General features: G+C 39.4%; 1 protein-coding gene across 9 annotated transcripts; it reads right to left on the bottom strand.

The window, feature by feature from the left end:
- Positions 1–457: 457 nt before the first annotated feature.
- Positions 458–25,840, bottom strand: LRR (capping protein regulator and myosin 1 linker 1 leucine rich repeat protein). Of its 9 annotated transcripts, none has more exons than XM_089261494.1 (22): positions 21,729–21,947; positions 14,950–15,047; positions 13,182–13,232; positions 12,965–13,093; positions 12,806–12,889; positions 10,536–10,762; positions 10,283–10,444; positions 10,121–10,218; positions 9,835–9,876; positions 8,605–8,792; positions 8,463–8,540; positions 8,020–8,353; positions 6,962–7,949; positions 5,370–5,532; positions 5,047–5,121; positions 4,303–4,323; positions 3,000–3,618; positions 2,517–2,942; positions 2,343–2,459; positions 2,224–2,280; positions 1,576–2,012; positions 458–1,290 (listed from the first exon to the last, which is right to left on the bottom strand). In XM_089261494.1, exons 1-22 carry the CDS (start codon positions 21,847–21,849, stop codon positions 1,201–1,203), a joined length of 4,605 nt encoding a protein of 1,534 aa, XP_089117620.1. In that variant the 5' UTR covers positions 21,850–21,947; the 3' UTR covers positions 458–1,200. The 9 variants fall into 9 exon arrangements, with proteins under 9 accessions (XP_089117620.1, XP_089117621.1, XP_017958851.1 ...); XM_089261495.1 differs by lacking the exon at positions 21,729–21,947 and adding an exon at positions 19,964–20,206; XM_018103362.3 differs by lacking the exons at positions 9,835–9,876; positions 21,729–21,947 and adding an exon at positions 24,910–25,840.
- Between the last annotated feature and the right edge of the window lie 36 nt (positions 25,841–25,876).

Raw genomic sequence — 25,876 nt, forward strand, 5'->3', positions numbered from 1 at the left:
AGTTATCGATACAAACCGTCAGAATCAAATCGAAAATGCAAGTCGAATACTTTTGATTTGATTTTAATTTGAATTTTAATACATTACAATAAATTTGCAAATGCTTAAACTTTAATGAACACGATACAATTATTTCGTTTTCGATTTTGTCCTTGAATTGAATGGCAACTACATATTTGAGCCAACTATTTGAATGGGGAGGAAACACTTCTAAAATCGAAGCGTATTTGCGGTTCGGTGGTGGTGGATTGAATTTAAATGCTTTTAATAAACACTTAATTTGTTAATATTCAGTGCAAACTACATGTGTCCAGTTTGAATTTGTAAATTGATGATTGATTTGTTTTTCTGCCTAGTTGCTTAGCGTAAGTTTGTTAACTTTTTAGAAATTAAACAAAAATGAAACCTAAAATATGTATATTTAAATCGAAACAGATTGTCGTTCATACGAAATCAATAATGGATAAATAAAAACAATATATTTATAGATATAGATATTTTGGAAGCATTTATAAAAAATATTATATTTCATTTAAATTAGTTTTTATGCACGCAAACGATTTACATATTTTTATTTATTTATTTATATATAAATATTTATATATATTTTTATCAGAATATTCATTGCGTTCGCTTCGTTAGTTTCTTCGTAATTTTTTAGGTTTTTTTTGTTTGTTTTTAGTTTTTAATAGACAAATTGAAAAATAGATTTGTTTTGTTGTATATAATTGGCACTTAACTCATTTAAAATACATAAAAATATAGTACATAAAAAACGTTGGTTTCTTTCATCTTCTCTTTTAGTTTTGTTTTTCCTTTTGTTTATAAATATATGCAAAAAGTTTATTTGGGATAAAAAGTATAAATAAATAAATCACGATCATTTGAAAATTGCCAAAGATTTAAAATAAAAGAGAAAACAAATTCACACACACACACACATGCACACTCGCTGACAGACTTACACACATTCGCTCACACACAGTCACACACACATACATGCTGGCGTCATTGCACATTAATTAAATTGTTCAGTACGAATAGTTGCAACCGTTTTGCTCATTATCTTTACCGTTATTATCATAAACATTATCATTATAACTTGAAGTCTGGTGATTTTCGAAGGGAAATCGGGGATATCAAGGAGGAATGTTGAGTTATATATATATATATATATATACTATATATAATAGACAGTTTTTATAAATCAACGACATCCTCTTTCGTATAGGGCGAGTCTCTAAACGTGCGTCTCGTCGAGGTGCGTTGCAGGCCTTCAACTAATGTCTCCTGTGGAATTGAAATTGATTATGGACCTCGATTAAATATATATATATATACATCATACACATACATATATACATGCTCTACAGCTAGACTAATACAAAACAAGCAATACTTATTAACAAATAAAACACAAAAACTATATTAAATGAATACGAGCACCAGGCAACAAATGGAAGAACATTTAAGAGCCACAAAAACAATGTAAAAGCCAGATGCTGCACCACACAGAGACAACGCGTTGATGATGCTCATGCTGAGCTGATGCTGACATAGTTAATCCCATCAAACCTCGAATAGTGTCGATATCTCTTTGCCCGCAATTCTCTTAGTACTGCTCTCAGCGCAGCTGTTCGTCTTGTTCAGCTGACCGTTGCGCATGCTCAGAATCTCATTGCTAATCAGATTCGCACAGGCAATGGCACGACTGTTGCTCGAACTTGAGCTTGAGATGCTGTGCGCATTGCTGCTGCTGCTGCTGTTGCTGCTGCTGCTGCTGCTGCTACTGCTGGTGTTTCCATGCTCAGTTATAATCGTTTTGCTGAGCGTCTCCTGCGTCTCGGTGTTGGTACTACTCGTGCTGATAATCTTCGAGCGCGTCTGATTGTTTAATACTGTCGTCGTTGTGCTGTTGTTGCTGGCTGTGCTGCTGGCGTTGCTGATGTTGCTCGAACGATTGGCTGTGTTCAACATAGTTCGTGGCATGATGGGCGGCTTGATGGGCAGATCTTTGGATATTGATTGTTGGTTTTTTGGTTGGTTGGATAATACAAGACAAGTTTAGGGAACAAGCACAAATCAAATAATATGAAAATAAATAAAGAAAACATAAAAATCAAAATATACATATATCTCTATATATCTCTACGCATTCAGGTTGCACTCCAAGTGTGGCAGGCGGACAGACATGCAACAGGAGCCACGTCTACTCATGCTTACCCAAACGACTGAGGCCTGCGGCTAGCTCTCGCACCGACTTCTTCTCCAGAGCAGCGCCTGTCAAAGATGCACAACATTTAGACTTGATTCATTCAAATTTTAATTCAAGCTCAGCTCACCTGGCGTTATGCCTACAATGCTGCCACCGCCGCTGCCGCCCGATGCCAAAGCAATGCCCGGTGTTATGCCCACAATGGAGCCGCCTGCGCCCTGAACAAATGGCAGCACCTCCACATCTGCAAAGGCAAGTACAAATATTAGGCTAATCCTTTACTAAACCACTAATCACGCACCTTCTTCCAGCGTATCCGGCGTTGTCTTGGTAGAGTCCACGCTGCCATTGCCCGTGGCCAGCTGTTCGTTGACCTTCGGCTCGGTGCCCACGACAGACCAGGGTCGTGGCTTCTGCAGCGCAATGGGCGTGCGCAAGATGCCATTGCCGGTGGCTGTCTTCACCAACAGACTGCCATCGGTGCCTACGGTCAGGGAGCTGGAACCAGCGGCATGGCTCTTGATCGAGTCGCTGCTGGGCGAGCGCATCTTCTCGTCGCGCGTGGCTGCCTTCAGTAGACCTCCAGTGGGTGCGGCTGTGGTTGCTGCCTCCTCATTGCCTGCTCCGCCCTCTGTGCGCATTTTGACCAGCGGCGATTTGCGACCCACCAGCGGCGAATATTTCTCCAGATTGTCCGTGGAACGCGAACGTGTGGCCCAGGAGGCGCCTGTGAAGACAGAGAAGAGTAAGTAAATCTGTCAAACTTGATTCGCGATTCACTTACTCTTGAGCAAGGGCGACTGGCGCTCCAGTTTGATGGGCCTCCGTTCCTCCAGTATGGGCGTTGTCTCCTCTGAGGTCATGTGGCCGTTGCCATCGCGACTCATCGTTGGGCTGTCCACGAATGACAGTGAGCTGCACTCCTCGGATGTGGGCGACACGAGGGGCGTTAGCGTTGTGGGCGTCACCGAGCCGGGCCGAAAGAAGTGCTCCAGGCCATCGCCAATGTCTCGGACTGCGCCGACAGCGCATTCCGCATTCACGAGCGGACGAGTTGGGGCACGCGTCTTGGCCCGCTTGGGTCGTCCCTTGACAAGATGCTGCAGCTGAAACGAGGCACTGGGCAGCTCCGTTATGGAGTCACAGCCCTCATCCACGTTGCCATCATCCATGGCCGCATTGCTGATGCTGCTAGACATCATGTTCACAGCCGAGGCGCCGCCACCGGCTGCTGCTGCAGCGGCACCGATTCCACCACGCGATGTCAGCTGTGAGTTGGAACGATGCGACGAAGGCGACTCCAGCAGATCGGGAATGTGGCTCAAGCTGAGATTCTCCACCACCGATTGGGGACGCACCTTGCGGGCGATTGAGCGACGTTTCGATGGCAAATGAGGCGTGGCCTGCGCAGAGACAAAGAACAGTTAGCAGTTGCATTTCTTCAGAGAATCAGTTATGTATATATATATATGTATATGTATATAATGTTAGGTTATGTTCTTGATATATGCATGTGTGTGAAATGATGAGAGCGGATGTGCGGGACGTTTTTTTTAGCAGGAAATTTAATTACTTAAAATAATACAAATAAAATTAGCTACTTTTTAAACTAAATTATTGCTAATAGATACACACAGTGCTACAAAGACCAGGAAAAGGTGGACACAGAGACAGTGTAGTGAGGAGGTATACGGTGATAGCTCTATATTAACGAACAAACTGTTAAGGAAATAAAAATTAAAAAATAAACAAAAATATATAAACACAAACAGAAATAATAATCAATAAATTTACAAAAAAATGCATAAAAATGCAATTAAAATATTTTAAAAAAAAATCATACAATTATTATACATATTATAATCAGTATAAAATAAAAAAAAGAGTTTAAATTATAAATTAAAAATACATATAGATAAAAACTTAATAAAAAAATAAAATGTATTCTAAAACTTTCAGTTTAAAAATTATAAACCAAAGACAGCTGTCGCTCTATATAGATAGATAAGAATAGGATAGTTTTGTTTCTAATTAAAGTATGGATAGTTTTTTTTTTTAGATAGAACAAGACATAAAAAACTACTTACAAGGTTCAGATATTCCAATTTCTTTAAGAGTTTGTGATATATATATAAATATATTTTTTAATATATATATATTTTTTGTTTTATGTAAATGAGTTGGAGATAAGGTTTTAATATATATATATTTATATATGTTGTAGATATTTGTACGGATATATATAAAATGTATATTATATGTTTATAGGGTATGTTGGATGTTGCGTAGCAGTAGTTGTTGTTGTTGTTGTTGTTGTGATTGTTGATGAATAGTTTGGATGATACAAGGATACACGAGAAGAACACGAGAGATAAAAATAATGAGCTTTGTCTTTGTTTCATTTTCTCTTAGACTTTTTTTCACATAGAAGATTTCTTTGTAGATGTATGAATGGGTATGTGTGTGAGTGTATGTGTGTGTGTGTGTGTGTGTGTATGTGTGAGTGTAGGTATGTGTATTCTAAGCTGTTTGGCATTTTGTTTTCATTATGTATACGTTATAAGATACGCTCCCGTCTAGAATTTTTTCTTACGATTTTATATGCACACATTTCTTAAGTTTTGCGATAAGCCTGTGGCGGGTGGGTGTATATATATATGTGTGTGTGTATTTGTGATTATTTTCCACTACTTGTATATATATATATTGTTATTAATATACATTTATTCACTTATTAATGTTTAATGGGTTTGGTTTTTTGCACTTGCAATTTGCATTTATTTTGTAGGCTATTGCATCCACTTGGGCAGCGAGAGATTTTCAACACTTACAGTGGGCGATTCCAGGCCCAGTTTGGGCAAAACCGAGCCACGTCCGCCGGGTCGTATAATAAGGCCCTCAGCTTCCTACAGGAATGCAGAGAGCGAAAAAGAGAGAGAGAGATAGGAAGTTAGTAAATAGGATTCGCCTGTGGGTCAAACGACAGTAATTCTACAAATGAAGCGCTCCATATATTTATGCTGGTGCTTAGCCCATAAAAAGTTTTGAATATGACATCACATTTGTTATTAAATTGAACGTAATCATAGATAACAAAGCTGTTATCTATTTTCGGGGGTTTGATTGGCCGATCGATTTTGGTTGTGCTACTTACATGACTGGAACGACTGCGAACAATGTCCGGCGTCTGCGGCTCATCCAGCAGCACCGATGGCGATTCCGATATGCCATGACCGCGACGATAGCGTGTCAGCGCCTCCAGCACCTCATCTGTAGCACGATCCGAAATGGCAGCTGCTAGCGATTGCTCGATTTCACTGCGCAAGCGGAAAAGAGAAAGAGAGATGACAAAAGATTTGCATTAGATATGGAAGTTTGACATTGCGGGGGTTCGGTGGCGGTCAATCTACTTTGTGGCTTTTGGCGACACTGTTGCCGTCCCTGTTTCGCCTTCCTGATCCTCATCGGGACACTTGCTATAGGCTGGCCGAGTGACGCCGCTGTCACCGGCACTCGAGTTGCCTCTAAAGCAACAGCATAAACTGCGCATTAGGCCCATCTTGGTGAACAGCTGTCGGAGCGCGCACAGCACAAAAAAACGAGGAAGCAGAAAGAACAAAACAAAACAAAACTGAACTAACTAACTGGCACTGTAGTAAACTTAACGGCACTCAAACTGACAATGAATTCGCCTGCGCTGCTACACGCGCAGCTTGGGCTCAACTCGATTTGCTGCCGCGGAGCAAATGTTAAACAACCACACACACACTAGCGCACAAAATGTGAATGTATTTTATGTAAGTTTTTTTTGGTAAGCTGGGCGACAGCACCCGTTTGGGCTTTCAAATGGAAATGCATTCAGCTGTTAAGTTATTTTCTGTTTGCTTAATCTTATCTGTGCGCTCAGACACACAAACACACACACATGCACGCACCGAAACAGGCGATGAGTAAAATACTTCACAGATTGCGTGCATGTGTTTGTGTGTGGGTGAGCGTCAAGAGAGCACGATAAAGAGAGCGAGAGAGCGCGTGCACACAAAGTGTGTTTTGAAAACAACAAATTGGCAAGCTCAGCTGTTAGAGAGGAGTCGAGCTTTTCTTTACATTGTTTTTGTTTTATTTCTCCTTTATGCACTTATGAGAGAGACTTGTAAGCTGCAAATCGAACAGTGAGGCGGAAACATTATCAAAGTGTGTCATGAATTCAATGCCATACTTGTGTCTTTTTTAATACAAAATATTTTAATTTTCTAGCTTTTTGGCGTTAAGCAAGAACGTGTGCACTTATGAGCAATATCAATTAGCGTGCTAATGTGACATTGCTATCATATTAATTTTGCTAAAATCTAATAAAAAATATGTACAATTTATATACAAATAAAAAAAACTTGTAATTAATAAATTTGGTTTGAAACAGTTCCAAAATGAATAAAATATTATACTGAGTTAGTATTGTTTTTTAAACGCCACATACATATCTCTCTTTGTTTATTGATCAATATTTTGTAACGTTATTGCGTAGCTCAGCAATCACAGTGCGTGTGTGTAAGTGTGTGCGAGCGTGAGAGTATCAGATTTAACTGATGAACGCGTCATCTTGTCTGCCTCAGTTTCTGACTGAGTCACACTCAGACTCACAGCGGCGCCCAAGCACACACACACAGGCACGCACAAAGCCACACGCACACACACACATTGCTGTCGGCCTTGCTCTTCTCTGGGTTCTCTTCTGTGTTTACTCACCCAACTTTGTTCATAATCTCGCTGCCGGCATTGTTGAGCAAACAGTTTTGCAGAAAATCTTCGGGTATCAGGAGCCGCTCGTTGAGCGCTTTGCGCAGATCTTGTATAACAATTTGATTGCCCAGCGTTTTGGGGCACTGCTCGATGCCCGTGCGTATCATGGTCTCCAGTGTCTCCTCCAGATAGCTGCGAATCGTGTAGCTCAGTTCGCTGGCGACACGGGTCAGCTTCGTTTCGATGGGATGCGCATCGGTGCGCACAGCCTCCTGCAGTTTGGGCATCAGCTGCTTGCAGTTCTCTGCATCTGTGATCAGACGTTGCACCGCCGAGACATTGTCGCCGCCTCCTTTGGCTATCGAAAGGGTGTCCTGTGTCTCAGCGACCAGCTTGTCCACCAGCTGGTGTGTGGAGGAGAGCATGAAGCCGTGCTGCAGCCTAAATCCTTGGCCATTCGCACGCTTCAGCCCGTTGCAGTTGCGCTGCAGCAGCTCCTGCATCTTTCGCATTACGGTATCCGTTTTCTCCGGATGATTCTTCAGATGCGGCGCTATATCAAATACCGGAAATGGAATCGTCCGCATGCAATGATTATGCTCCAAGGCATAAACAATATCCGCATATCCCTGCAGGGTGACGCTGTTCTTGTCCAGGTAAATGGTGCGCAGTCGATTATTGATCTGCAGCGCCTTGGCCAGGAGTCGAGCACCCACATCGCCCATATAGTTGCCGCTGATGTCCAGTTTCTGCAGGCTCTGATTGCTGCCCAAGGCATTGATGAAGTCGTGCAGATCGTGTTTCAACTTGTTCTCCGACAGCACCAGCTCCACCAGTGGGAAATCATCCTTTTGGATGAGATTCACCAGGGCATCCATGACTGTGGGTATATGCTTGGGCTTCATGCCCGTCATGCTGCGCGTCAGATACAGCGATCGTATCGAAGGATTCTTCGATATGGCTGACAGCACAGGCGCCAGCTCCGCATCCAAATCTAGAAAAGGAAATTGAATATCATCAATCAATATGAATCATTGGCCTCATCCTCTTCTTCGTCCACTTACTATTGTCACTGATGTCCAGGCTCTGAAGCACACGCACGCCGTGTATGCAGGACTCCAGAACGTGAGCACCTTGAGCACCCAGCGTGTTGCTGCTCAGATCGAGATGGAGTCCCGCCGTCGACTCATTGCAGGCGAGGCCCAGCAACAGATTCTTCAGCGCCTCCATTGGCAGCTTGCAGCCGGCTATGTTCAAGTGCTTCAGGCTCAGCGTGCTGGTAAAGAACTGCTTAAATGACGGCGGTATCTCTTTGCCCTTCTTCGTACTGAACGAGTTGTGCGAGACATTCAGGTGAGACAGGTGCGTGGCACAGCCTCGCAACAGAGCTCCAAACAGCTGCAAATGATAGGGAAAGGGGAAAATGTTAAATTAATCATTTGACATAAAAGCACTCTGTTAATAACACAGCTATGTTATGAGCTGTTAACATCTTAACATTACTTACATTTTCTAGCGTAATATCAGTCGATGCCAGATCTAGATGCTCCAGCACATTTGGTTGAGCCAGGAAATTGTGCAAATTCTGTAAGTCAATCAAATTATATTAATAAATTTGAGATATGTATGTATGTATATATTTTACTTACGGTTATATCATCCTTGAGACTGTTACCGCTCAGATCCAAATAGGTGAGCGAGTTGGGAATACTTTGATTGAGCGAAAGCGAATGCGACATCTGATTGACACCCTTCGAGGTGAGTCCACAATGGGCAAGGGCCAATTTGCAGAGACCCTTCGATACCTTGGCAATGGGTCCAGCCAAATGTATAGCGCCTGATCAAATGAAAGAAATTTGTATTAATTTTCTGTATTGAATCAATGATGATCAACAAATTAATATATAAATGAAATAGAAATTTGCATTTGTTTTTTATATTTTTGTTTTCATTGCCAATCTATCAAGAAATTTTGAATGTACATAGAGAGCAAAAGGCGTGAAGCAAGCGACATGAATGTGAATGTGAATATAGATGTGAACATATATATATAGACAGACAGAGAGCTAGAGAGAACTGCCATGAATTTGCTTATGTGACCGGCATTGCGATGTGAATAAAATTTGGCTAAGAAATATGATATATATACATAATATTATTTGTATGAAAGATCTCTGATATATGATATTGAATTTGTATGATAGATCGTAGAAAGATTATTGATATATAATAAATTAATTTAATTATTAAATTCTTTCTTTTTATGAATTGCATGAAGCTAAATATTTACAATAAAATGTTAATATTCCTTAAGATTACTAAGCTAAGATTTATAATATACATGATATCATATCATGATTACGATTTGATAAATTATATGTATATATAGAGTCTACAATTCTATTTCAGTTGAGGAATTATAAGCAAGACATCAAAGTGGAAATGTTCCGATATTTGATACTAGATATAAGACATTAGCTTTAAGAGAAATTTATTATACATATATAGACTCATATACAAATATATTAGAGTGAGTGTGAAAATCAGGAATTTCACAAGAATCATGAGTATAGTCCGGCCAAACAGGAATGAATGAATAATATATTTATATGAATTTGAGTTTTTTTTTACATAAGTCATCAATTTATAGCTAGTTAAGGTCACATAAGCACATTAAGAATGGAAATGATATCGCATATTATGATTAAATGAAACAGCGATTAGCATTAACATGAACATTAACAATAACATTGAACATTAACAACAACAATGCAAATGTAAATTTAATTGTGATTCGAATCGAATTTTGAAACCTAATTAGAGTTCGTTTTATCTAAAGTGAGTTTTATAAATGTGTGTCAAATGGGGATTCTGCAAACCTTGTACAATCTTTCCCAGTAGAGCGCACAATGAGCTAGCTCCTATACACACACAAATGCAGAAACACACGCACACGCACACACATATTGCATATGTAAAATAAACATTAAACAAAAAGAAAAGAAAACACAAAAAGAAAACAATGTTAAACAATAATTGTGGTTAATATGTTAGGAGTAAAAGAGAAACGCAGTTAGTTGGATTAATTGGTTTAATAATAAATTCGACTGCTCTTGGGTCGGGTAGGTCTGGTACACGCTAGCGTGTGTTCACTGTGCTACACACCTTTGTCCTCGATTATATTGTGACTCAAATCGATGGTGCGTATCGCTGGACTGCTGTTCGTAATCACAGATATGGATAGCTTATTCAAGAAATCCCATCTGAAATGGAGAGAGCAACAAATTAGCATAGATCGCACACTTTTATATATTAGAGAACACTCACCTTAAACCTAGTGCCTCCAGATGCAGCTCCTCTAGCCACATCGAACGCTTGAGCACGTGCAGAATGCGCTCCAGCGTCTCGTGGGAGAGACGCATGTGAGCCGCCTTTAAGCCACGAAAAAACGTATTATACTCCAGGGCCGAGACAATGGCCATCAAGTCTCTGGAACGGATGAACAGTTGAATTAGTTAACATTAACATACAGCTAACAGAGGGCGGTAACTTTTAAAGTATCCTAAACTTGAACACTCACTTGGGCTCCAGATGATCGAAATCGCGCAGATTGAGCAGCCGTGTGTCATGGGACAGGTAAATCGTGTCCACATCCCAGGCCACCTCCTCGCGATAGGGCACGCCATGGAAATCGCACATGCAGGCATATTGAGCGCTAAAGCCGCCGCAGGGACCAACATTACGCGGATCCGAGGGACGAAATTCCTCTGAGAATATTGTCTCTCGCTCCGGTGGCTGTATGTCGATCTAGAGAAAGAAAAAGAGACAGAGAGAGAGAGAGAGATTAGTTAAGGCAAGTCAAGGTAAGTGAAGCTCAGCTAATCGTTGTCTATGCGCGATTTAAACGCGTTAACAGCGCCATTAACACTTTCAAGAGTTTGACGCTAACTTTGCGTGCTTTGGGCCAATTATCTTTTTCACTTTGTTCGCCCATCTGTTGTAGCTGTTGTTGTAATTGCTATTGTTACGGCCATTGTTGTTGGCTGCTTGAAATACGCCCAAGACACGGGGCTCACAAATATTACAAAAATGCAAAGTTTTCAACAAATGCCAGACACAATGTCGAGCTGGCGATGAGTCAAGTGGAGATTTGCATACAAATGCAGGCAGCATAACTTACAGCAACAGCAACAACAACAACAACAACAGCAATTACAATGATTCATTTAAAATGCATTGAATTATTAAGCTCAAGTAGCGGCAACTGCAACGAATTTCATATCCAAATCGCTTAATTGAAACAACGCGCAGCAAACGCGCGTGTGTGTGTGTAGGCCTATGTGTTTGCGTGGGTATTTACGCACCCAAGTAACTCTATAAACACATATATGTAAATGTAGACCTACACAGCAATCTAATCTTCCATTAACAATTTCATCAAAATCATTTAAGACTTCACCTTGGACCAACTTGAGCAGCGATCTAGGCTGAAGTGATTATTTAATAAGAATTTTCTTTATATAAATATATGAAAAGTAACAAATAAAGCTGGGACTAAATTTAAATGGCTGCGGTACGGCGAACAGAAATTTATAGCAGAGTGAAATACTGTAGTTAGCAGAGTGATCACTGTTCGTTAACATGCTGGCATTCACTTACTTGTGGTTAACAGGGCCGTTAACTGTTCGTTAACATGCTGGCATTCACTTACTGGTAGGGCCGTAACAGAAAACTGTTACTGCAGCGTAGACTAACATTGTATCCCTACAGCCAGCACAAGAATTCACAGCATAGACAAACACATGTGTGAGAACGAGATGGCCTTAGCCAAACAAAACTTTTTTATAGGGCCATAAAACTCTATGCGATTTGTTATTTATTTAATGCTAGCGATTTTTAATCTATGCAATTTATGAATTGTAAGTCAAAAGCTAAGTTGACTTTTAGCCCTTGCACATTAAATATTTAATTGGGCTTTAATTAAAAGCAAATTGTGAGTCAGCGCTATAAAGAAAATGACTGAAACGCTGCCAAAGCTCACCCACACCCATTTAATTAATTATTGCATATGTATATAAAGACTATAAAAAAAATTTAATCAAAAACAACTTTAACCATTATATTATTGTATATTGTACGGCATTTGTTGACATTATTTGGTCATGGCTTAACTTTAGTCATTTACTTTTATATTTTATAGAATTTCAAGTCACGCTATAAAAACATATTTTCTATGGAAATTTGCACATATCGCAAAAATGACAAAAACTGAAGAGAAGCGCAAAAAGTTGGAAAGAAACTTTTAGTTATTGAGCTATCAACTTGTTGTTGCTTCTTTTTTTTTTTAGTCCATAAAGCAACTAAGTTAGGCAAAAACTTAATACGAAAAGTTTGCGACTTGTGCGGGTTTAAAAGGAACCGTAAAGAGTATTTTAGGAAAGATTTTGAATTACTTAAAGACGAAACTCGCATCGAATTTTACGCTTCATTAACTGAAGAAATTGATATTGATTATTATTGGTTTTCAGTATAGATAATATAATATTTGATTAACTATATAGCATATCACATGATAAAATACTTCATATATTAATGCATATTATGTTAACAAGTTAAATAGTTAATAATTATTATTTTCTTTTTTGCTTATCCATTATTGAATAATTTTGTTATTTTTGTTAGTGATATATAAAGTGCGGCTGCTGATATCACTCATATATATACAAGTTTATCATATAGCTAGCTACACTATCTATCTACCTACATACATATATATTATCAATATCGTGTTTTGAGCCAATTATACGAATACAAATGTTTCGATTGCGTGTTCGGTTTTCTGATGCTTACCTTTTTAATGATGTACTTGAGAGGAACTGTTGGAAATATTTGCTTGATCGCCGAGGCTAGATCGGTCAATATGACATCAGCATTCTGTGAATGATATATATACAATATATGTAGTGATGATATGGGCTATATAATCGAGCATATAGTATAGTTACTTACCGAGCTAAAGTTGCCCGCATCGCCGGTGGTGACAAACGAATATGGACGATCGTTTGTGATGATCGAGAAATGTGTTGACTTTTTGCTCTCAACGCCCACAATATCCAGATAATGGAAATGGCATTCGATCTAGAGAATCAAGAGATAGTTGAGTTGTAATTGATGCGGTATAGACAGAGAGAGAGAGAGAGAGAGACTGTGTGTGTGTATACTCTACCTTTGTGGGCACTTTGGCGCTGAGCAAATAAACCCGAACCGGCGTAAAAACCTGAAAAAAAAGAGTTTTTTTATTAGGGGAGAGAATGATATACTTAGATAATATATGCAAGGGAAATATTTATATTACATATGATGCTCTTAGAGGAATTTCTACTACTTTTATTTCCATTAGCACTTAATTTTTTAATACAATTGAGTTAGTTTTATAGATCTCTTAAATTTAAGTCAAGTACAAAGTACTTTAAATTTTCACCGAGTGCACCTCGAATGCACATGCAAAAGCTTGTGCATATGTTGAGGTCAGAAATATAAGTACTCTTGGGGCTGTGGGGCTAAATGTGCTTTACAGTCGAGCTGCCAATTTCGAGGCGCAAGTAAAAGCTGGTGCAATAAACGAAGTGCAAAGTGTGGAGGGGGTAGCGGGAGGGGCAGAAGGTAGACGCTAGCTAAAGTGTTGGCTAACTCAATTTTCTTTGAGTGTAAAGGAAAAGTTTTTTGCAGCATTTAATTGAAAATCAAAGTGCGTTCTGTAATTCATTTAGACACTGGGCACCAAATAAGGCAGAGGAGAAGGCGGAGGTGGAGGTGTGGGAAGCGGGAAGAGTAAGCACGGGCTGTCGATGGTAACTGCTAAGTAGCCATTTGTCTGTGCCTCGGGTAATTGGACACTTTGTCTCACTAAGCAGCTTTTATTTTGTGCGGCTCTCGGCTCGGCTCGACTCGAAGCCTCGAACTAAATCAATTTTCCAGTCATGTGACTCTAAACGAGGCGAGAAATTAGCATAAACTGCAAGCGCTCAGGAGCCAAAGGGCAGGGTATATTGGATTCAACAACGTCGCTAAGTATGCTATAAAATATCAATTACATTTACAGCTATGCGGCCCCTCGAAGAGCAGGAGCCGAAACGAGAAAGAGACAGCAAGTGGAAGCCAAGCACTTTAAAGTGCTTTAACTTCGGCTTTTGGCTTGGCTTTTAATTGAGTTTTGAGGCTTCAAGGTAGCTGGCTAGCAGCTGCTGGTTAATAAACGGGCAGGTAGATAGATGGAAGATGGGAGATGCAGGCGAAGAGAGAGGAAAAAGAGTCTGGGTAGATAAGTGCTGAAATTGAAGATGATAGAGAAAGATAAAAGGAGAGAGGAAAGAGGTTATGACTGAAGAAATTAAAGACTATATAGACTAGCAAATGCTCTGTAAAGCAATGGAGGTATGTGGGGAGCAAGAGAGTGAGGAATGGCAGAACGAGAAGGCTATATAGACTATAAAATTCTCTGCAGAAAATATATAATGAGAGTGGGATGGAGAGAGACAGACAGATATAGACAGAGAGCACAAGTACAAAAGCTAGGTAGAGGGGGCGTAGGAGAAGGAAAAGGTGCCAGAGGTCTGGGTAAATTATTTTATAAGAGAAAGAGACTGACAAAAATTAAAAAGAGACATATGTATTTATGTAAGGAAAGAGAAACAAAGTAATGAATATAATAAAACTCCCTTCTATATATACAACTGACAAATACACCCCATTGAATGGCCTCTGTCAATTGCAGGGCATCACAACTCATTTGAATGCAATTTGGCCTGCACAGCCTCAAGCGAATCATTTCAGCGTGCAATTTCATATACAAATCAGAGCCACGGCAAATCTGTAGCTCAGGCCCAGGCAGATGGATGGATGGGAGGCAGGTGAGACAAGGTACATAGATGCTGGAAATACAGCACCTGGGGCCAGGCCAATTGATGTCTGGCTGCACTGCACTCGACACTTACCAAGACACGATTCTCTGTTTTATCGCCTTTCGTTTCCAATTTGACCATATACTTGACCAAGATCTTTGTGTGCCGACCCAGAATGGATTTAACGCTTTCTGCAAGAAGAGGCAAAAGAATGCGATTATTAACTGTGGAAATGTATGTGAAGCGAACATTAGCTGGAGGTTAATTAAAAACAATTGGCAAAATGCCAATTAAGTGCATGCAGTAAATTAACTGTTCATATCTATAGTTACATACTTATATGTATGTAAATGTGTGTGTGTATATATATATTTGTGTATGATATGTGCACGTAATTGTTATTATTATTATGCATGCCAATATCTATAGAGCGATTGTGTTATATCATAGCCAGGGTGACAGCTCATTCGTATATTGCCTTTTCAAATCCAAACACGTAGGCACTTTATGAAGGCAAGCTCGCAAAAGAGAAGAAGAAGAAAATAACACACAATTTGAAATTTCGCTGAGTTACACAGCCTTAGATGCTCTCCTCTCTCTCTCTCTCTCTCTTTTACACCTATGGTTAAGCTCCGCTATTTTCATATACATTTCCAGCTACTTAACATAACGCAGACACACACACACACACATTCATATAACAATCGTATTCTCTCACTCACACACACACACACAGACGCCGTTCCTCACAACGATGACGAATTTATTCAAAGTGAGATATTTTCATGTGCATTTGACAATGCCAGCAGAAAGAGAGCACAAAGAGGGGGAGAGAGAGAGAGAGAGTGGGCAGACAGGCAGAGAGGAGGGTGGGTTAGGTGCAGAACACTTTGAGTGTGCTTTTGTTGTTGTAGCTGACATTATGTCATACGACAGGCACGCCAAATCTCAAGTATGCCCGGATGGCACACAAAAACCCGAGCAAAGGAGCTTCAGGAGCGGCTCGACGGTTGTTGGGGCTAGGCAGACTATAGTAAATGGGCGGGGGGTATCTGCGCTTTATGACTCCTTGTCTGGGCATTTGAGCATTCGAGCACCGCAGGGCAAAGCTGGAATTGAAATGTCAGATATTTTGGCCAGCCCAGCCATTGTTGCTACCCCGTTCTAAATTAGCCATATGTATAACCACATTAAACATGCTATATATGTACATATATGTATGTGCGTATGTATGTCTGTATACAAAATAAATGGAAGCACAAAATTAGCTTTGGGGCACGTCGTAACAGTTGAATGCATAATAACTATTTGAAAATCTAGTGAATGTCATTTGACTTTTGATTTTATTAGTGTGAAATTTCCAGTAAATGGAGGTTAAAGGGAGTAGATAGCTATGTATGTACAACGATTTATGATGCATAAATTAAAGCCTAAGCTTAATTTGAAATTGAATCAGCTGATCAGTTCACAAAATGAACCGGTTAGGCTTAGCGCATCTCTGTCAAAGCTTTTACGTGAAGCTCTATATAAAAATTTAACGTTATTACATTTTTAAGGTACTATTCTGCACAAAATGACATGCAGTTATTTATTTCATAGACATAGAGAATCGAAACACACAATTACTCACTAAAATCACACAATTGAAACTTAAGATTTGCTTAATCACATATACATACAGACTTATGATTATTATATAAACTCTTAATCAGAAGTATACATTATAGCAATTACATAATATACAAAAGTCATCAGTAATGCCACAATGTTTATAAGACAAGCCCATTGATCCCATTGTAGAAATTGTTTAAACAGTGTTAATCTACTATTTGCCACTCAAATATTATGCCCCAGGGATATATTTCGTATGAATCATGACCCAGAGAAACTGTTAAAAAAAAAACCTGGGGGATAAAACAAATTTTGAGCTTGTTTCTTTTTTTTTCATTTTTTGAGCATTAAAATTCCTTGTGCAAACAAAAGTGAAAAGCAAATACATGAGAATACATATGTACATGTAAGAATGTGTGTGTGTGTTGTTTGTGTGCGTGTAGACATGTGTATTTGCTATTTGGCAGTGGATGTGCATGAAGCATGCCATAAAAGAGCAGCGGGAGCAATTAGGGCCCTGACCACACTCACTAAACAGCCGCAAAGTTGTGGCCAAAAAACAGCGTCGAGAAAAGACATTAGCCAGACGAGCCAATTGTGTCTGCGTGTGTGTGTGTGTAACGATTGTTAGTGTTTGTAGACACGCACAGACACATAAACAATGGCAGGGCCCACCCACTGGGCAAACACTTGTAATGGCGCCAACTATTCCCAAAGGAAACCATAACGCAAAAACTTGAGAAGTTATTAAAACAAAACTAATGCCGACTAAGCAATACTCTGGGATAATAATAATATTATATCGCATCATCTGCTGTATACATACATATGTATTTACATTATAATTTACATATTATTATATGTTATTCAAATTATATCGATTTTTTGAATTCACTTTAAATATTATATTTTACTATTTGTAGTATCTCGATAATAAATAAAAGCTTTCGGCGCTGCCTCATCTGCCAATATGCTCTTTCGCACACTGGGCAAAGAGAGCGACAAAAACATAGTTCCGTGCGGCGCGATGACAATGATAAAGATCGGCCATCAACAACGCGAGCAGCGAAGCGTCCAAGCGGCAACATTGACAGTTAGCCGAGAGAGCGCCGGCTGCTGTTGCTTCTCTTAATTGCAGTAAAAATGTGAATGAACTTTGTGTTTGACGCTTCTACAGCTGCTGCTGCTGCTGCTGCGCGGCTCAAAAGCTTACGCGCTCTCTGTTCCGCTAATGCTCGCTCGCTCTAGCATGAGTCAAATGATACTGTTTACTGGCTGTGTTTGCATGTGTGTGTGTGTATTTGCTGTTCTGTTCGTGCATGCAAGTGCCCATCATCTGACACTATGTCAATATCAGAATGACGCATGTAGATGAGCAGACAGCAGCACACACATACTCACACATACATAAGCTACTGTCTACAACAATGAAAATGCATTTACCGCTGAGCTGCAAAAAAAAAGTAACTAAATTGCAGAAGGTTTAAATATGAAAATGTTACTTAATGAAAAAACTCAATTATGAAAAGCCTTATAAAACTACAGAATTGCAGAACAATAAATAAAATATCTTATTGTCATGAAATTTCCTTTTTTGTGTCACTTGAACTTTGGGCTGAAGCTTTTTGTACAGCTATTGCATATTTATCGTCCTTTATAAAGTACAACAATCTTTAAAGGCAAGTTTGTTAACATTGCCTAATATTCCACTCAAGCACGTGCCAGCTGTCGCAAGAGCAAATTTCGTTTAAAATGCTGATTCATAAATATTTATAAAGTCCCGAATTGCCCCTTATTCCCATTTTCCCTTTTGTGCTCAAGTCAAAAGTCAACAGGAATTCAAAGCGAAACAAAAACAAGTGAAATTCCGTTATCTGTCTGGCTTTGCAAGATTTGATTGGCTTTATGGCAAACTGAAATTTCCCCATACCGAAAAAATTGAAGTTTTTTTGTTGTTCCCTACAGCAATTACATTGGCCATGTTCCCAATTCAAGCTCGTAATTACCTGTGCAGCCGCCGTCTCACAGTCTCGACTTCATTTCCGCTTAAAGGAAATTTAACTTTAATTGCAAACTGCGGTCAATTTTGTTCGGCTCGGTGCTCTGATAAGCAACAGCAGCAGCCGCAGGTCAAACGATACCTTTTCGATACATTTCATACTTTATATATTTCTATGTGGGGTCAAAGAACCGATGCGCCCTGCATGTTTGAAAAACTTTTTATTTGATCTGAATAGCGGATTTCACCAGCTTAACATCATTGACAGGCTGCACAGTGTGGGCGAGGGGGACAAAACACGATAAGTGTGACCCAATTTGGCAAAGTTTTGTTACTGCTGCTGCCGAACATGTACATAAATACATACACATATACATATACTTATATACATATACATATGTATATATCTTTTTCTTCTTTTTTCGCCGAGATTACACGAGTTCAAAATACTCTGCTGCAAGTGCAGTTGGGGGCGTGTCTCCGTATGTGTATGTTGCCCTGTCTGAGCCTTTTATTACGACACTTGTGTGTAGTTTGTTGTTTGTTTGCGCTTTTTGTTGCGTGTAGATACACACATATACACGCAATCAAAGTTGTCGTGTTAGAAGCACAAAGGCTGTCAAAACTCTGGCGAGAACTAAATGAATATGAAACTAAAATCAGTTATACAGTTTGACACCGAAGCAAAGGAGAAATACAACCCACATACATATGTACATACATACATATATGTATGTACATGCATATATAGTATACCAAGTCAAGCTCAAAAGCTTCTCACTTGCTGAGGATTAGGCACAGCGCAGTCCAAATATAGACACATACATACAGCTACATCTAAATTGTGAGTGCACACCCATATACACATACAGACAGCCACCAGCCATCATTCTTACGAGTATATTTTTGAAGTCATAAAGAATGCGACAATCGCTTTCAATGTTTGCAAAAACAACAAACAATGGACAAGGCCTCATCTCACCTCACCTCAGCCCACCTCATCTTTCTCTCTTCCTCTCTCACCAGCTTTTGGCTCAACTGCTTGGGCTAACGGTACAAAAAGCCGTGCTGGCAATCAAAGCTGTAGCTGAAGCCAAACGCAGCAGCACAAAAGAAAGTTAAACGAAGATTTTTTCTTTTTATTTTCGTTTTCTTTACACACAACTTTGTGATTACTTTACGTTATGTTAATTATATTTGCACAATGAAGCAATGTGGGGGTATGTGCGCAAGCAAGACAAGACAAGTAGTAAGAGAGGGACAAAGAGAGAGAGAGTGGTCGGTCGTCTGGCGTCTATTGCAATTTACTTTCGCGCTTTATTATTAACAGCTGTCGGCTGCTGTTACTGTTTGCTGTTTGCTCTTTACATGGACAGCTGAGCCGCTTAATGTTCTAATTACTGTAAATCCAGACACTTTCCAGCATACACAGCTTTATATGTAAGTGCTAAGCTCTGTTAAAATATTTGCTATAAATCTATTTTAAGTTGTTGTTACCTTTGCACACATCAGTGGGCGTGAGCTTTAATTTATTTGACCTCATAACGCAGTTTAGCGTTGCGAATTTGGACGCAAAGCTTTCAAGCTGCCAGCACATTGTTCATAGCTATGACGAGCTTCTATAGACAGCGGCAGGTTATCCACACACTGGCGCGCTCTCGCAGTTACCCACTCTCTTTGCTATCTTCTTTGTTCTATGTCCCAAAATAAAAAGTAGAGCACAGCACTGCGACCGTCCAGTAGCAGGTCAGGGATGCGACTGAGCGCAGCAGTGGAGGTAGTGGCAGCGACAGCAGCCTGCGCCTCATTAACGTCACTTGTTGTTGTTGCTGCTGCTGCTGTTGCTTATGTGACACAATTTCACTCAAAATGGAGCATGAGTTATTTTTTACTTTTTCATTCTCAGCGTTAGTTTTTGGTGTTGGTGTCAATTCTGCGTGCTTTTGTGTAGCTTCTTTTAAGCCGTCGATGTCGTCAAACGAGTTCTGACTTCGCCGCCAACTTTCAATGCGCCCAAATTGAGGCGACAAATGCAAAAAGTGTGTGTGAGCGTTTGCGTGTGAGTGTGTGTCACTTAATGAGAAGCAAGTTACTGGCAGGATAACTGGAATTGGAGCAAGACGGGAAATTGGCACAAGCAAGCACTAGCACACAGACGCACACAAAGAGAGAGAGCGGGAGAGCACCGGTCGGTCAGCTTTCAGCAACTAATTGCATACAATTTGCCATTAGCTGCATGGCAAATGAGCAAGCGGGCAAACGGGCAAGCGACAAACGCTTAATTGGAAGTATGAATTATTGACCGCGTGCATTTATCGGCTAGCATCTGGGTCAATCGGGGGTCACACGCACACACCTACACACATATACATGTACGTGTGCCCACTCATGGCCTTCACTTGGACATCCAATAAATTTCCATAGTTTTGCATTTTCGACTGGAAAGGCAGACTCAATAAAAAGAAACAAAGATTGGACTCATTAATTCCAGAGAAAACTTGTTTTTGTTTGCATTTAAATTTGTTTCTTTTGTTTGAATGTTGCAACAAACTTTTGTTTTAAACAAATGTGTAAATCAATGGCGAATTTTAAAATAATTTTGCAATGCAATTTTTGTATGACAAACGGAAGTTGAGCAAGCAGCTAATTGCCAAAAGCAATAGTTGGGCACATTTGTTTACAAAAGTTTGGTAACTGAAAAGTGTTATCAGTGTTGACTTCACTATGTTAATGAATATAAGAGTTATTATAAGTGCTGGCCTATCTTCCATATTTATGTATAAGAGTTTTGTAGCTGTTGATGCAACTTTACAAGTTTAATAAATGTGGACTTGACTATCTAAATTCTTATAAGAGAGCAATCGACAGGTATATCAAAATCTTATCAGAATTAAAAAAAAGTGCAATATACGTTTATATATGTATGCATATCTCACTAAACTGATATTTCAATTTGTCAATAAATCCATTTAAAAGCAAAACAAAATAAACTGAGTTAATTGTTAAACGGCTCAATTTCTGCTAAAAAGGGGCGCAGCAGTTGTCAACAATTGTTTTCCTTCTTTTTTATGACGTGCGAATAATAACTTCCACTACGCCCCTTACACCTCTCCCTCTATCCCACTCACTCTTCCGATTGGTGCGCTGGTCAACTGATATCAATGTATGACGCATACAAGACTTGCAGCTAGTATGTATACGAATTCTTATTAGCTTCTTATTGGATATATGTATAAGAGTGTGCTATTTTGTTCGACCTCACCTTGGTCTTTGCCTTGCCGCACTACGTCGCGTATCTGCAGCTCAATAATGCGCCGCAAGTACTGATCGATGTGATTCATCATTTCGTTTGTATACATTTGCTTTATATCCACATAAAACATTAATAACAAAAACAAAAAGAGTCCAAAACACAATGTAAATAATCAATCAGAATATAAGTTGAGCCAAGTGCAATCACGTAGACCCAATTCGAATCCAGTTAGTTGTGGAGCGCGCGTCGGATTCAGTACTGAGGCGAAATGCGACAATTGCGATCGTTTCTTATCAGCCCAATATTCTTATCAGACTTTTCGAATAGAGAACGTGAGCGTGGCGCGCCAGAGAGGGAGTGAGAGAGAGAGAGCGAGAGTGCGCTGCTTCAGTTTGTTTTTGGGTGTGACCGTTAGGTGTGCGAGCAACAGATTTAACACTGTGATACAAGATTTTGGGTTTAGGGTAAAATTGATATAATTTATTATTATTATTTCATTTAATTTATTATAGTAAATTTCTATTAGCTAAAATATGACCAAATTTAACTATAATTAATGTGTAATAATAATTATTATACACAATTAATTGTATTTAATAAATTATAGCAATTTTGCCATAAACAAATTTATTTCAGCTATGAATTTCAATTTGATATTTTTTTCCAGTCAGCTTTTTTGGCTGTTGGTGCTTGAGCACAATTCCAAATGGAATCTAATAGGAATGGCAAACGGAAATTGGGTGTTAACGCTTGACAGAGCAACAGACAAGCGTGAAAAGTTAACCAAATAATAAAAGCAACAACAAGCAGCAACAGCAAGCAGCAACTGCCACAACGAATCAACGTCCACTCACAGTTTGAGAGGCACTGCCTTTAGCACGGTTGGCAATTTTCATCAAGTTCGTTGGCATTCGCGCTAATTTGATTTGAGTGCAATGACAGCCAAGCAGCAAACGACTCCAGAACCAGTGGCACCAACAGCCACGCCCACCCACCAAGAAGCACGACCACCGTCCCTGTCACATTGTCCTGTTTGCCCAGGTGCAATATTTGCTGCTGCCTTATTTGCAGTAGCAGTAGTTGTTGTTGTTGCTGTTGCTCCAGTCTCCAATTAGCTTTACTGCCAATTAGCCAAAACATTCCACTTGCTGCTCATAATTTAGGTAAATGTTTTTTTTTTTTTCTTTTTGGGAATTGGTATTTGGAGCAAAACTGAGTCGAAAGCATTGACAATTTTATTTATGGGGCACGAACAAATTGTTGTTGTTGCTGTTGCGTTTCTTGCTGTTGCAGCTGCGCTCGCTGTGAAAATTCCAGCGTGAAAAATCAAATGAAAATAAACTCACAAAAATCCAATTGGGCGAGTGATTTATGTGTCTGTGAGTGTGTGCGCGTGTCTGTGTGTGCGTGAGTTTGCGTGTGTATGTGTGGCAGTTCATTTAAGACACCTGCTGGCGCTTCATTAATCATCAATCAAGTTCCCCTTTCTTGATAACACGCCTCCAATCAGAATGTATACCGATAACATTCAATTCCCAATTAGACTCTTAATCATAGTTGAGCTAAATAATGCAGCAGCAAGCAAAACAAAACAAAACACGAAAAACGATTTTATTACAAATGAATATTATCAGAGGGAAACGACAGAAGCAAAGGCTTTTAATTATAACTAAATTCCATTTGGATACAACAAATTATTTAATAACAAATTTAGCGCGTTTATCATATGCATAATAGATATTTATAAATATTATTCATAGTACAAAATATATAAAAAGCCAATAAGTTGGTGTAAATAAAATATATGAAAAATAAAAATAATGAAACAAAATCTAGTTCACGAACTGCAGCGAACCAGTCGATCAGTTGAGATGAGCTTTGCAGCCCTGCTCAGCTCGTCTTACGGTAAAAATAGTATGCTAGCTCTTACAGTAAGAAGCGAATCCATATTCGCCAATCGCAAATTAAAAATAATGAAAAAACTGTAAGCTACAAATAATTGAATTATATTATTATAATAAGAAGCCAATAAGTTTTTTATTATATTATATATCGGTATACATATGCAAAATTCTCAATAATAATATGATAAATAATTATAATATTTTATATGTTTTTGTTGTTGCCGTTGGCAGCAGCTGCATCTAAAATTTCCCTCTGTTTATGCATGCAGTCGACAATCGCTTTAAATGACGGGCAAACAGAGCGCTGACTAACAGTTATTTACAAGTAAGCACACACATACATATACATGCACACACAGGCAATGTCATTCACACAAGCATACACACATGCATTACACTGCTGTCTGTTTGTTGATTTTGTTTATCGGCGCAGTTATAGTTATGAAGCCCATAAACGATGCGGCCAATGCTTCTGAGCAATGCTTTTCAATTGTTGTTATTATTGCTGTTGTTGTTTTTGTTATAGCTCCTTTTACTTGCCGTTTCGCAGCGCTCAACTCAATTTCAACTCAATTAAACATCATGGCGCGAGCAATTAATGAGAGTTCTACAAAAATTGAGCATGCCTACTAGCCGATACCATGTAAAACATATGTAATAACAGAATTCATGAAATAAGTAATATATGTATATATAATAAGTATTTTATAAGTCTTTATATTCTTTTTAAGTATCTATTATAATTGTATATTCAATATACCCGACTTAGGTAATTATGAGTACAGGGTAGCACAAACGCAGACTATGCAAATGAAAGTACATTAAATGCACACACGAATACATAAAATGCATGTGCATGTAGAACAGTTGTAGGACGACTGCTCCTTCGCTGCATCTCAAACTGTATCTCAACAACCAGATTTCCTATGCTAACAAGCCCAACCAGAGAGAGAGAGGGTAACTGTGACCAGGTGGAGTGGGGGTTGTGTGGGGGCAGCCAGTGTGGCGTGTCCGTGTCGCATTGTGGCAAAACGGAAGTGCGCCGAGCGAGAGGCAAACGTCAAGAACAAAACATAAACTGAAAAAGCCGAAAACAAAAACACAGCCTAGCGCTAACGGTGGATGAAGTGAGGTCTAAGATTATGAAGGGCGGCAGAGTAAAGAATATGCACGCAGCAGTTCTACGCAAAACAAAGACAAAAAGAGTGAGTGTGTGCAAAGAGAGATTATATTAAGTAAAAAAAGTAAAAAAAAATTAAAAACAAAGAACGATAACGATTACTCACCATTGAGGTCCTTGGTTAATTGCGAACGCGTCGACATTTTGACTGTTGTGTTATTGTTGTTGTTTATAAGTTTGCGGCGAAAGTGGCAGCAATTTGGCAGCGAGCGAAAATGAAGTCAAACAGGAATAACCACCAGGCGGCGGTGGCAGCAGAGACCACTGCGGGCGGCGACAGCAGCGGCGGCGAATTGCGTGCTGAGTGCCAGGCGAAAAGGGTCCACAGAGCAATTTGAAGTTTGTTGTTGTGGCTCGTCTTCTTCTTCTTCTTCTTATTCGTCTTGTTGTTGTCGATACAATTTTGCCTCGCGCATAAAACTGGATTTAAAGCCTGGCTACGCATGCCGTTCGGGACGAACGGAAACAACCTTCAATTGTTGCTCACACATTTTTCGCAACGGTTTTCCTCAATTCTTTTTCTTTTCGTTTTTTATACACACACTTCAACACACACCCATACACGCAAACACAAACACTTTTCACGGTTTTCCACCCTCTGTCGGGGGATCGGTTGGTCTAGCTTCGTTTTTCTGCACTAACGATTGTTTTTGCTTTTTTCTTTAACTACCTTATAATCAATTTAAAATTAATTTGCCTATTAAAGCTTTGGCAATTCGTTAAATTTGAATATTTTGATTATATGCTTGGGAATTCTTGGAATTCGTTTCGGGTTTCCCTTTTTTTTTTGTTTTTTTTTTTTTTTGCCGCAATCGCTTGGAATATTTTGATAAAAATTGAACACTTTTGGTGTTAACTATGTGGCGCTGCTATCACATTGACTTAATGCATCGCACACAGTTACTTTATTTGACTAAGAACGTTTTGCATAAGTGTGCAAAAATTGTGCCTTAAATATTAATATAAAAACTCAGCGCGCTGGCACCGCGAACAGCACACACGACGAATGAAAAGCGTTGGGTCTACTGAGCAGTGTGACCAGTTCCCGCAAGCCAATAAATAGCGGGCAATGC

This window comes from Drosophila navojoa, chromosome 5, assembly GCF_054131105.1.
Source record: "Drosophila navojoa isolate 15081-1374.11 chromosome 5, UAZ_NAV_1.0, whole genome shotgun sequence".
Taxonomy (NCBI): domain Eukaryota; kingdom Metazoa; phylum Arthropoda; class Insecta; order Diptera; family Drosophilidae; genus Drosophila; species Drosophila navojoa.